At 39.8% G+C, this 14352-nt stretch overlaps 1 protein-coding gene across 1 annotated transcript; it reads right to left on the reverse strand.

The window, feature by feature from the left end:
- Positions 1-5957: 5957 nt before the first annotated feature.
- Positions 5958-7673, reverse strand: sstr3a (somatostatin receptor 3a). Its single transcript, XM_023393828.2, has one exon. It carries the CDS (start codon positions 7616-7618, stop codon positions 6161-6163), a length of 1458 nt encoding a protein of 485 aa, XP_023249596.1. The 5' UTR covers positions 7619-7673; the 3' UTR covers positions 5958-6160.
- Positions 7674-14352: the final 6679 nt, after the last annotated feature.

Consider the following 14352-nt stretch of genomic DNA (forward strand, 5'->3'; position numbering starts at 1 on the left):
TACAGATAACAGTTTGACTGTTTCATAAATCTGTTAAAACCATTTACGATTTATTTATTTATTTAATATCAATCATTATTTATGTTTCACTGCAGTTTTCTTTGGGCTATGTGTTTCTTTAACACGTTTCTGAAAGTTAATTAGGTATCGGGAGAAAATTGCAGACACCTGTGCAAAACCATTTTGTTTCGCTGCTTCATGATTAGAGATGTTTGATTCAATGAAAGCTTGTAGTATGATGATCCATGATGGTTTAGGCCAGATACAAAAAATACATTAAATCTCTTTCCTGCCGAGAGTTAGATGAGAAGACTGATAACTGATCTCTTGTCTGTGTGGTAAATATGAAGCTGCAGCTCTTCTAGCACGTTACTTCTCATGTTATTATGATGACACGTGGTTGTAAAGGGTTATGTGTGGATTAAACAAGATATCTGAGGTATTGGTGGGCTGATTTAGTTCCTTTTGGACAGAGCCAGGCTAGTTGTTTCCCATTGTTTCCAGTCTTTATGCTAAGCTATGCTAATCAGCTGTTGGCTGTATCTTGACTTTCACTGTTTAGACATGAGAGTGGTATCAAGTTCATAATTAACTAGATAGATAGTTGTCCAGCAGGACGCACATATGTGCAGTTATGATTTATAGTCCAGGTCATGAGCAATTAATGCTAAATACCTTTACCACCAGCTTAGATAGATAGATAGATAGATAGATAGATAGATAGATAGATAGATAGATAGATAGATAGATAGATAGATAGATAGATAGATAGATAGATAGATAGATAGATAGATAGAGTATCCGTCTAAAGTAAAGTAGGGAATAAAGTAAGACCTTTGCTGCAGCTGTAGCTGCTTCTCTGTCCTGCCAGAATGTTGTGGAGAGGATGGCTGGTATTATCCAAGATGGCCTCCATCTTACATTGCATGCGTCTCTCCACAGCAGTCCTGAGTGAGTCTAGACACAAACCCAACCATTTTGACCAGCTTGTCCAGTCTCTTTGTGTTCATTTCTGACATGCTGCTGCCCCAGCAGACTGCAGCATAACAGAATACACAGGCCACCACTGACTGATAAAACATGTGCAGCATTTCACTGCAGATGTCAAAGGACCTGAGCTTCTTGAGGAAAAAGAGCCAGGACCAGTCCAGTTTACTGTCAAGGTGCACACCTAGGTATTTATAGGCATGTACCACCTCAATGTACCCACCGAATGTTGACTGGCTGAAGGGCGGGCCTAGACCTCCCAAAGTCGATGACCAGTTTCTCTGGATGTGCCAAGACTCAGAGTTGTATTTAAAGTCGGCCGTATGCAGGTTGAACAGGACAGGTCTGGTCAGGTAATCCACAATCTTACTCTTAGCAAGAAAGCAAATAAGTGTATTTCCCAAAATGTAGAACAAAACAAAAGCCACTAAAAGTTTCACTGAAATATATATTTTATTTCTTCACACTTCTGTCATATCTTTATACATATGACATTTTTGGCATAAAATATTGAAACTGCAGCAGCACTATTTGAAAAAAAACAAAACGAACAACAACAACAACAACAACAACAACAACAATCCAGTGTGTATAATACACAAACTCACCAACCAACATCAAGTGGGATTATGTTGCACATTGTCCCCTAATGCTATGATTGACTGCAGATGATTTTCTGAAAAATGGTTGATTTTGGGTTGTACAGTGAATTCTCTGCTGCAGACACTTCAGCCTGAAGTTAAGGCTGTTTTTTGAAAACACAAAGTAATTAAGACTCCCACTCAGCATTACCCGCGGGATAGTTTTAAAGCTATTCATGCATCCTGATTACACTGCAGAAATAAACATGCATGGTTCTGTGTGCATACTCATTTTAAATGTGTTGTAGCTGCAGCAGAAGCTGCTTCACTGAGATATTTAAACCGACCCAAAAGGGACACATTAACATTTATTAGGATGGTGTGTGGACCTTGTTGTGTTCATCTTCTTGAGCTGATGACAGTGTTTGCTCTGGGTTTCTATAGCTGCTCCTGCCAAAAAAAAGTGAATAATAGGCTATTAGAGTTAACTTGAGTCTTGTCCATATTGCATGTGGGTGAAAGCCTGTGGGCAGAGAATCACACTGAGTCATAGCGATGCCACCAGCAGACTCATCAAATGACTATCATCTCTCCGTGTACAGTAAGCACAGGTGGGTTATCACTGCAGGGAGCTGGGGGATCACTCAGGCAGCTCAAACCGGCAATATTTATAGCCCAACACACACACACACATACACACACACACACACACACACACGGAAAATCACTAGTAAACAGAGAAGCAAACACACCGAGCTCTACTCACCCTGAACAAATCTCCGCTCTCATCAAACTGCAAGCCCCGGGGCCTGGCAAATAAAGTATCAGCCAGGCAAATCTCTTTTTAATGTGCCTTTAATGACGTTTTTATGCTCCTCAGTGGACCTTTGCAGAAGGGTGTGTGTGGGCGTGCGGGCTGAGGACCAGCCGAGAGCAGCAGCAGCAGCAACATTAATATCGAGCAGAGGCATCACTTCACTGTATTTACAGCCAGCTAAATATAACAAGCTGATACCAATGTGTGTGGTGTGTTAGCACTCATGAATGAACAGCGGGAAGGTGAGTTGAATGATGAATGATGGAGAGTTGTTGCCACGTTTACCTGCAAATTTATTTCAATGGTACTCAAAGTAAATTTACTGTAGTACTGTACAGAAGATAAAATGTGCCAAATGTTGTGAGGAAGCCCAGTGTTCATGTTAATGACATTTTGATCATTAGCCCCTACAGTCCGGCAGTGTTGTCATAAATCAACAAAGCCCTGTGACAGGAAGCATCACTCTCCAGCCCTGGCTTAATGCACCTCTAAGCTGCTGTTAAATCCTGCATCAACACAAGCAAAGAGCAGAGTGTCAGTGGGCTGACCTGACCTTATTCCAGGAAAACCGAAATCGATTTCGAATCAGTTGATGTTTACACACTAATAATTAAAAATCCAGCCTTGAATGGAGCTTTTCTTAACAGCAGGTCACGTAGCTTTTTTGAAAAACAACCTGATGTTATTGTTTATTTAGTATATGTTTTTATTAGTGGCCTTTAAAAGAAAATTATCCCATAAGCCCTGGATATTTGCAGGCTAATGACACATTCACGTCATGTGAGAGGGAAGCAAACTTGTTAAGGCTAAAAGACTATAAGGAGTGTAATTTGAACAAAGTACTAACAATGAGCGATTTTTATTTTACTGAAGTTGGACGTGTGAATGTTAAATATACTGTACTTGTTCACTATAGCACAACAGTATATCTATTAAATCACATTAAAGGTTTAATTACCTTTCACTACTGACTTTTGTAGCACTTCTACGAAAAGAAAAAAAAAAAAAATTTCCCAGTAGTAGTTACGGTTTGGATGTCGATGTGAATGTGGCGTAAACATCACGGCTTGACACAAGAAACGAGTCCACGAGCGAGTCGAGGGGCCGAGGTCAGTTCAGACATGTCTGTAGTAACAGCAGGACAGAGAGGACTGAACACTGAAGATTTTAGACATCAGAGATCACAACTAGAAAGTTGGAATTCTGCGTTTCTAAATTTTATGGATCTTGAGCAGCTCCCAAATTGTTGTTTAACTTTGTTGAAATCATGAAGGTTTCAATTTCTTATAGTAGCTGCTTCTGGACGGTGATTTGTTTCAGAACATGGAAAGTAAACCCCAGGAGCACACCTCATTTTAAAGAAAGACACATCAAGAAAAGCTAAATGAGAGTTATGGAGCCGAGAGGAGCAGAGGCTGGTCAGGTCATTTTACACTGAATCTGTAATAGGCAGTTTGATCTGATTACCAGTTGTCCATATCAGCTATCTCTTTATCTTGTTCCACTTGTTAGTGACCCCTCCCCTCTGGTACTCTGGTATAACAAACATTTCTCTACTTATCTCCCTTGACCTGTTTTACCAAAGAAAAGAACATGGTTGCAGTTTGGGTTTGTATGAGTGTAAGAGAGCAGGTAAGTCTACAGGCTCATCAGGTGGCCGTCCTGTGTTTCAGTGAGTTGCATCAATGACACAGAGAAGGCTCAATAATATTGAAACTGCAGCAGACACAAGGGATGTCAAGATCAAGAAGATTTGTAGTCATGTACAAATGAAGGTGATCTAGAAATCCACTGTGTGACTATTTGTCTACCTGATTTCTGTTCACATCCAACATATAAAGAGGTCACAAAAGACACAAGAGACATGTAGGGATGTTTGTTATTTCTCAGTGCCCGTTCTCCTTCTTCATCAAAACCTGGAGAGTACATTACCCACAATGCAACATGACAGCCAGCAGTTCATTCAGGCAGTCGGGTGCTAGAATTTATGTAAGTAGTCTTAACCACATGTTGCAAAGATGTAGTGGAATCCTTGAATATGTCTGATAAAGAATAACAATACACTGTGCGTGTTATTGTTTCAGGAATATGTGTCAGTTTCAATCTGTATCACAATGGAAACACTCTACTATACCACACACCACCACAAAGCCACTGTGATCCTAACACTGTAATTTATAGTCCGAGTTTGTTCTACTTGATAACTCACATTCCTGAATTAGTAAATCACCCAGTTTTCCACCTCCAGGTTCTTTTCTGATAACAAAATGGTAAAATGATTCTCTTTCAATATCAGTCATTGTTATACAAAATTTTTCCTCTAGAATTAGTGTTTAATCAACATTGGGCTGATTAAAGGAGCTATATGTAAGTTTTGCTTGTCATTAGCAGCTGTTATTGAGTAGTGGATGCTACAGTGACTCGGTATCCGAGAGTGACGAGACGGTCCAATTGAGCTGGGGCTAGCTGGTTAGCATGCTAACTTCAGTAAAAGAATTGAAATAATAGAAATACAAGCAGAACAAAGGGGTTTCTTTCCACCTCTGGAGGCAGCTGTTGGTGAGTAAAGGAATGAAATTTGCTGCTGAACTCACAACGTTTCTTCTAGAGTGGTAAGTAAACCGCTGTTAACGCTAATGTTGGTTATGTAGCAATAGCAAAACTTACAAATAGCTCCTTTTAAAATTACACTACGGTACAAGAAACATTTTTTTCTTTTAGAGTACAATAAAGAAAAAGGATTAAAACAATACTGCTGCCATTCCACATTTCCTGATCCATCCTGATGTAGAATCTGCAGGCAGCACACGTTAGTTTTTTTGTCTCAAGTCATCAAATGTGCAATAAAGCAGCTTTGAAATCTGAGCTTCTGTCCAACATTTTTGCGCACTACTTCAGGTTTTCAGGAAATACTGTGTTTTCCAACTAAATGTAAGAGAAAAATCAACTCCTTCACAAAGACACAATTTCAGCTTCAACAAAGCTTCTGAGTCAGGGCCTCAGTGTAAGCTATATACATCAGCTAATATTCATATACAGTGCTTGTAAATAATCAACGAGAACATATGAAGGCCAACAAATCCTCTTAGAAATCATATTTATATATAGCAAATACAGTATGTTTTGAACTAAAAATAATCCTGCCCTGATTGTTATTTATCAACATAATGAGGAAACTTGAACATGAACATACCTGCAAAGTCGCAAAATATTAACATATTCATTCGTTTCATTTCCAATCTTTCACCGACCTTAAACCACATGTGAACCTGACATTTCCCTTAAACATAACTGGCAAAACAAATTAGTTGTATATAAACAGAATTTCTAGGACACAGGTGTTGCAGCCATGGGAGTTCCATTGAAAATAAAGGAATACACATGTACTCTTTAACTACTGTGAAGTGACTTAAGCTTAAATACAGTAAAATCTGAGCAAATGATGGTCACATTATGGAATTAAAAGGTTTAAAATACAAAGATACATGTGATGACAGTAAAGAAAGGCACACAATTGTACATTCAACCATGCATATGTACACATTATACACATTATAAACATACATTCTGAATGTTGGTAAATCTTTACCGACTCCTTTGAGCCCATTGATCAAAAAAAGCAACTCTAAACCCTGTCTGGGTTTTTTCTAATGTTCATTAATGAGCTTTTTGCTTCATTACAAACAGCTCTGTGTTGTGGATTAGAGGCAGGCCACCCTGTGTTGTAATACTGAGTTCACTTCAAGTAACATAAGCTTCAAGACCTCATTGTACACTATAAATAACTTATCTCCAATGAGGTGCTCTGTTCCAGGTTTTCTTCTGGCAGAGTTTTGATGCTCCCATTTTTGGCTCCATTGAGAAGCAATGGGACAGTCAGCATGGACCCATTCACGGGATCTTTCCCCTTCGCGTCCCCAGCTTTGTCCTTCTTGTCCGGGGACGACAGCTCTGTTGCTCCCGGTGTCGCTCCTTTCTCTGAGAACAGCGGCTGCGAGCTTTGTGGCTGGAAGCTGCTGTTTCCATTCTGGGCGATTCTGTAGATCTCAGTCATTTCTGAGACGTCCTCCTCATCTTCCTCCTCTACGTCCCTGATCGCCCGTCTCAGGCTCTCCCTGGGCATGAGCGCCCTCCTCCCTTCCTCCTCCTGTTGTTGGCGCTCCATGGGCTCGTGGTTCTCCACCTTCCTCGTGGAGCGGCAGAGCGCTTTCCGGAAACCCCTCTTGAAGTTGTCTGACAGGAAGCCGTAGACGATGGGGTTGGCGCAGCTGTTGGCGTAACCGAGCACTACGACAAAATAGTAAAGGCCCTGGTACTCTGGGGGCAGGGACACCAGCAGGTTGATGATATTGAGGGCGTAGAAGGGCAGCCAGCAGAAGACAAACACGGCAACGACAATCACAACCATGCGCGTCACTTTCCGCTCCGACTTCCTGCGCTTGGTGGAGGTGGCGTGGACTTTCTTACCCGAGCTGCGGATCTTGACAACAATGAGCAGGTAACAGAGGCAGATGATGAGAAGAGGGCAGAAGAATCCAACAGTGGAAGTGTAGATGATGAAGGCCGCTCTCCAGATATTTGCCGGCTGAGGCCAGGCGATGTTGCAGGTGCCTCCTGCCTTCTGGATGTTGGCAAAGATGACCACAGGCAGAACGACAAGAAACGACAGCGCCCACACGGTGCCGTTCACCACCTTGGCCACCTGAGGGCGCCGCCACTTTGAAGAACGAATAGGGTGAACGACAGCGAGGTAGCGATCGATGCTCATCACCGTCAGGCAGAAGATGCTGGTGAACTGGTTGATGGAGTCGACGGTCATGACCAGGCGGCACATGAAGGAGCCGAAGGGCCACGACTGCAGGGTGTTCTGCACCGCCAGGAAGGGCAGGCTGAGCATGAAGAGCTCGTCGGCGATGGCCAAGTTGAGGATGTAAATGTTGGTGACCGACTCTATCTTCGAGTAGTGCAGCACAATGTGAACCACTAATGTGTTTCCACCCAAGCCGATGATACAGACAATGATGTATATGAGTGGGATGAGGACGCCCGCCACACTGGGACCTGTAGAGATGTCTTGAGCGGTGGAGTTGGTGGAGTTCAGCAGCGTCTCGTTCAGATCGCTGCCGTTGAACATGAGCAGAAACGGGGGGAGACCGGGCAAGGGGCTAGCGTAGCTTCTGTTCTCCCACATCTCATCCATCATCTCCAGCCCGGGAAGCGAGACTTCACCCATCGATGTGCTAATCCTGACGCTTTGTCCTTCTGCCGTCTCAGCTCCCACCCATCTGTTCTGTTCTGCTGGAAGAAAGAAATCAGTCAGCAACTGAGCAGCGGACTTGTTTCTACCTTTGTTTCGTCACTGAGGAGAATCAAATGAACAGAGATAAAAAATAAACATGTCTTTGTTTAGAAAGTGATTTTCACACATCAGCTTTGAAAACCATCAGCAGACATGTTGACGGCATTCTGCTAAAAGATTCCAGATGTTTGTGTCACTATAAATGTACTCAGTGTTTTTTGCTGATATGCTTTTGTTTTAAAAGAGATTTTGGTCCTTCAGTGACAAATTGCACTGAAATGACAGACAAGACACACAAGACATTGATTTTTAAAACATTTCCATAAAAAGATTTCCTTAATCATAAATTATTTAAAATTTGCCAAAAGAAACAGACAACCCAGAAGGGAGAGGTGAAACTACTATTTCTAAAAACACAATTTAAGCGGTCAAAATCAATAAAATATTCTTAAGCAATCTATTTCCTCCCCTTCTTTCGTAATTATAGAATCATTTTTCATAAATTTTAATGGCCATTTTTACTCTTACACCTGATTTGTCTTTGAGTTTAAGTTTATTGTTGTTGTTTAACTTTTATTGCCGAACTGTTGCATTTTAAAATAAAATAGTTGTCAAACAGTAATTCATCAACACAGAATGTACAATGGTCATTTCTTTAAGAGAAAAAAACATGCATTTCTGCAGAAGTCAGTATCTATAAATGTATTTTCTAATCTGGAGTCACTTTGTTAAAAATGTTTATTTTATTTATTGACTATATTATTTTAGTCCAGATGATGCAGTCTAGAGTCTGACTTTACAATGCATTTGCATTTTTAAACTAACCTGTTTGCTGCAGGAGTTGCATTTACTTGTTTTCACTTCCTAAGTCAATATTATATATATTTATACATTTATATATGTACACAGGCAGATTATTAGGGACATACAGCTAAAACAAAGTCAGTCCAATACAACAGTCCTGCAATAAATCCTCCTCAATGAACGTTATAATGTTCACTTTGTGTTGAAACTGTTTCAGAGACGTGTTGAATCATTATGAAGGACTTAAGTCTATGGTGCTGTTGAACTTTAGTGTATTATACAAACAGGTATAGCAAGTATAACTGTTGATGAAATGTTATTGTTCTCTCCATAATAATGGTAGCATAAAAAAAACAGACATACTATGTAATTTTCTATTGTTGCTTTTACTGATAACTGACATAAATTTGTATATTGGTTGCTGTTCTTAAAAGAATATTAACTGTGAATATAAATATAAATAAATATAAAATAAAGGTTTTCAGCAGTTGATTTGTGTCTGCAGGTATTTCATTCAGACTCCATACAGTCCCAATAACCTTCACTAGTCAAGTGGAACAGCCTGCCCCCACATCCCTGGTGGAAATATACTCAGTACACTGCAGGATTTTGATAACAGTCAAACGGAAAAGACATTACATTTATTTTTTTCCCAGTGCACTGCCTTTTCCCCCAAACATTTGAAGTGTAAGGCTGGTGGTAAAGGTATTAAGCATTAAAGGCAGTGCCTCATGACCTGGACTGTGAATCTAAACTGCATGTACTGTATGTGCAAACTGCTGGACAATTTGATGAATAAAGTATCTATCTATCTATCTATCTATCTATCTATCTATCTATCTATCTATCTATCTATCTATCTATCTTGCAGTACTGGTCATGAGGGTAATGACGTTGGAACGAGAAGAAAACATATGTGTAATACATACATTTGTAATGAGCATTAAAATCAGCATTTTGTGGCATTGCAAAGGAAATAGTCTGTGATGTCAGTCTGGCTCTGAGAAATGAGACAAAGCACTTCTGTACAATGCTGCAGTGTGTGATGCTGTTGACTGTCAACATGTTTACAATGAAGAAAACACAGTTAGCTGGCAGAGATAACACTCAGAGGACGAGTGGCAGCAAAAAGAAAAACACAGGATACAGATAAGATGATGAAGAGCGAATAGAATCAAGGGGGATATGAATGATGAGTCAGACAGGAAACAATTAAAGCCGGTGTGAGGATGGATGTTTGCAGATAGATTGATTTGACCACGGCAGCTATGTTTGGTCCTGTATTGATAAGGCAGACAAATTAAACAGAGTGTGTTCCCACACATGGGCGATGCTGGTAATTGACATTCAGAAACTCAGCAGCACTCTGGTTAACATGACCTGGGAACACACAGGGAGGATGCTGTGGAGGTGAGACTGCGTGTGGTTTCAGGAGGCTCGCATCTAGCAAACATCTGTACTGAAGCAACAGCTGACACACTCACCCACACATTCATGATCACAGAAAGAAAAGAGAATGAAAAGAATGAGCCTTGGTTCAGGTTAATATTAGCCACAGTAGCAGTGCGGTGACAGGGATGGCAATGACTGCTTTGGTCCAGAGTGTAATACTTTGATCAGTTGTCATTAAATGTGTTACAGACATTCATGGTCCTCAGAGGGTGAATCTTGATGACTTTACCTGCAAAATTAATGACATTCCCATCAGCATGAGCTATACTTATTTGCAAATGTTAGTTCTGTCAATCTGAGCATGATATCATGTAGCTCAATGCACTGCTGTGTCTTTATAATTATTATTAATCAGTAGATATGAGTATAGTGTTGCCAGACACGTGTGTTTTACACCCCACTGGGGTGCTTTTTCTGTAATTGGGCGGGTAATAACTTGGACTGATGTGAGACACACATTTTTAGATTCAGTGTGACTTACACTTTCCGAGGATATCATTATCTCCGATATCCATTGTGAATAAATGTCCAAAAATCCACCTAGAAATCATAGAAAAAAGCCATTGCTTATAGCTCCAGAACATAACTGGGAATCATCATGTTTTAAAGTTTTCTTCAGTCTCAGAATAATCCAGTGGCAGTTGTCTGTACATCCATAGGTACATTGCAAACAGGAACTGCTAATAGCTAATTTAGCATACTTCTAATGGTGCCAGTTTGCCAAAAATGAAAACAAATGAAATGATTCCATGGCAACATTAAAGCTAGTTTTTATTTACATCACCCAAAATAATGAATCCATAGTTGTGAGTACAACCAATGGCACATAGCAAACAAGAACTTTTAACAGCAAATTAGTTAATTTGCTTTAATATAAAGAAATACATGCTAAACTGAATCAATAGGAACATCATTACTTGCAAAAGTGAAGACCATCTTTCATATATTGAATGGTGAATTTATAGTTGTGGGTAATGTTGGTCTCTTTTTGGGCTTTTACGTTGAAATTTGTGGAATCACCTACAATATTGCTGCTTTGCTGCTATTTAACCATGCTAAGATTATCTCTCATACAGCAATTTTTTTTTATCAAAATATGTCTGTCAGTTAGTCAGTTATTTATTTGCACTAATTCTCATAATAATATTAAAGGTCATTGTTTTGCATAGTTTTAGCATTTTTTTTCCACTGATGTTGTTTTTTCATGCCATTGACATCACGGACAGTTTGTCTTGCACTGGTTGTGTGTTCTTTTTTATGTATTTGTGTGTTTTTTTTTTTTTTAAAGGTCTACACTAGTTGCCCTTTAAATTTCCCCCTGGGGACAATTAAAGTTTCTTGAATTGAACTGAAACACCTACAATATTTGTAAGTGTCTTAGCTTAGCATAAAGACTGGAGACTTTTTGTGTTTCCGATGTTTTTGTTGTGTTTTCTGTTTGGTATTGTCCCATGTTATACCTATTGGTGGCGTCCATCTTCTCATCTAAATGCACTACGAAAGTGTATATGTTTATTTCCCAAACTGTTCCTTTGCATTTTTTTCCACTTGTGGTGCAGATGGAGTCATTTCCACAAACCCTTCCAGGGTGCTACACTAAAACTGTGGAGAAATATCCATGAAACATATAGTAACAGTATATTTGTGTGCAGTGATGATGCACAGTGAAATTACACAGCCATAAAGATAAAGCTTGTTGCTTCATTTCACTCTTCATTAACTACACAGCTGTCCTATATGGTTTTCAATCTCATAAAAAAAAAAACATCATGAGCACCATTTCAAAAGAAAGTCATGTCAGAAAAACATCTCCTTCTTTAAAATAAGACTTGACAAAATGTCTGATGTTGCTTTCAGAAAATCAACAGTGAGAACAGCACAGATGTGACCTGAGCTCATTGTAAGAGTTCATCAAACAAACTGAATGAAAGGTTATTGTCACCTCAATGGCGACAGCTGCACAGTCTATCAAAAAAGGCATTCAGTCTCTCTGCCTTCCTCAAGTTCAATTTAAAAGACACACAAGGAGGAATAAAAGCCAACCTGAAACAGCAAAAGGAAAAACAACAAATGTATTGTTTGTTTTCTATGAGATCCGAGTAGTTTCTCTGATTTCAGCACATTGCCACATTCATCATTTTTCAATATCTTCAATTCCTTGTGATTACGGACGTTTCACATTGCATTTTCCAATTACCAGCACCATAGAAACCAGACAAAGAGAGAAGCTGGAGATCTGTGTCATAAATCAAACGGAACCAAATAAATGGCAGAAAAACAAGAACAGATTTTTCTCTTCTCATCTCGTGTCAAAGTGTTTTGAAGAGAAGAAGAGGAAAAACACAGACTTCTCTCCTGCTTCTTGGAGATGACCAAGACATACAATAAAATAGTCTCGAGCAGCTTCATGTTGTTGATGGACTCTGAGTACACTGAGCTGATATCGTCCTGTAATTAAACACCAGTTACTGACCGGAGGGCAACAGTAATCAGCAGAAGTTTCTCTTTCTATCACAGCTACAATCTATAAGACTACCATTAAATGTTATTAGTGATGCTCCTTTGCATTGATTAGTGATTCAAATACAATTTTCTCCTGTCGTTAGGTGCTGTTGAGTCATTCTGCCTTATAGGACAATGAAGGTTTTTCTAATACATGTCCCTCTTGTCTCCTTTCCTGTCAGGATATAACAGCTCAGGCCGTAGCTGATTATCAATATCCAATTGAAGATAAACCTTTTTAATATTGCTGTCTTGCCTCCATATTCATATCCATTAGGGAAGTCCAACTGTTTAAAAGACAAAAAGAACACAGTTTCCCCATTTACACTTTATGCATCTTAGGCAGATCAGATATCAACATATCTATCCATCCATCCATCCATTCCCAGGCCAGATGTGTCTACCCCAGGGTCTTCTCCCAGTTTGACATTCCCAGAAAACCTCCAATGGGAACGTGTCCAGGAGGTATCCTGATCAGATGCCCGAACCACCTCAACTGGCTCCCTTCAACATGAAGGAGCAGCAATTCTACTCCTAGCTCCCTCTAGATGTCTGAGCTCCTTACTCTCATTCCAGCTGCTGTATTTGTGAACTTCTTCGTGAAATTCTTTCTGTGACTACCCAAAGCTCATGACCACTGTTATTGACTGGTAAATCAAAAGCATTGTCTTTGGGCTAGGGTTGCCATCCATTCACATAGAAGGTGGCAACCCTACTTCCGGCTCACCTCCCTCTTCACCTCAACGGTTCGGTTCAACTCCTTTAATACTGCTGACACTGCGCCAATCCGCCTGTCCATATCAAGCTCCATTTTACCCTCACCTGTGGATATGACACAGAGATATTAAAAAAACTATGTGTAAATGAATCCAAGAAGCATTCAAGATGTTTTGAAATCTGATTGTTTACCCCAATACAGGAGGAGGTTTGAGACTCATTTCTAGCCAGATGTTGAAAAGGTGTAAATGCAGTCGTAATCTTTCGCCCACCCATAGTCTAACTACATCAGTGATATATAAGTAAAAACATCACCCTGAACCCTGGGAACCTTTGTTAAACTATTTCACAAATAAAACGATTTACCTATTTATTGAGAATACAAGATTAATTGATAATTATTGCAGCCCAAGTAAAAAGCAGAAAAATTAATATTAACTTCAAAGATTAGCAGCCTCATCTTAAAATGAATTTCTTTCAATGCCAGACCTTGACTGTCATGCAGCTGGGACATCATATTTCTTTGAACTGTGATGCCTTAGAGAAATGAATTCATCAAGCTCAAATGCCTTCAAGTCTTTCTAATATCTGCATTGCATTTGTCACATTTCATTCCCCCTCATTAATCATCACACCAGCCACCTCAGGACCATCAGCCCTTTCAGACGTGTCTGAAAGAGGAAATCCATTCAGTTTGTAAATTGAGGTTGTGATCTGCTGCCGGTGTCACGCGGGAGCCAAACGTCTCCTCATCTGTCTTTTTCTTTTCTTTAAATGAAATGAGGGGAGGCAGCTTGTTTCTGTACAGAGCAATCAGTGACATAATCTCACATCTGAATCCTTCCAATCAGAGGGATCAATGGCTCTTACTGTAAAACCAGAGGCAGCCACTGTGAAGAAATAGGACACCCACAGGGTTTTTGCAGGTTTCAATTAGTTACCTGTTTTAAGACTCTTATGAATCCTATTTAATAAATGAAACATTTACTTACTTTAACAACCAGGCTTTAATGAAACATGATCTATATTTGAATTGTTCGATGTCCAATGTTGTTGGTTAGTTGGTCTGGACTGTTCCAAGACCAGGGGATGGAATGACCCATTGATTAAGGATGGGAATTTGACTCCATACTGGTCACCCTCACACAAACCACCAGACCACTGAATTTGTCATGTAACTCTATTTGTAACGG

The sequence above is a fragment of the Seriola lalandi genome, unplaced genomic scaffold (assembly GCF_002814215.2).
Source record: "Seriola lalandi dorsalis isolate HSWRI2012SDOR001 ecotype SW California unplaced genomic scaffold, Sedor1 jcf7180002054944, whole genome shotgun sequence".
Classification (NCBI taxonomy): domain Eukaryota; kingdom Metazoa; phylum Chordata; class Actinopteri; order Carangiformes; family Carangidae; genus Seriola; species Seriola lalandi.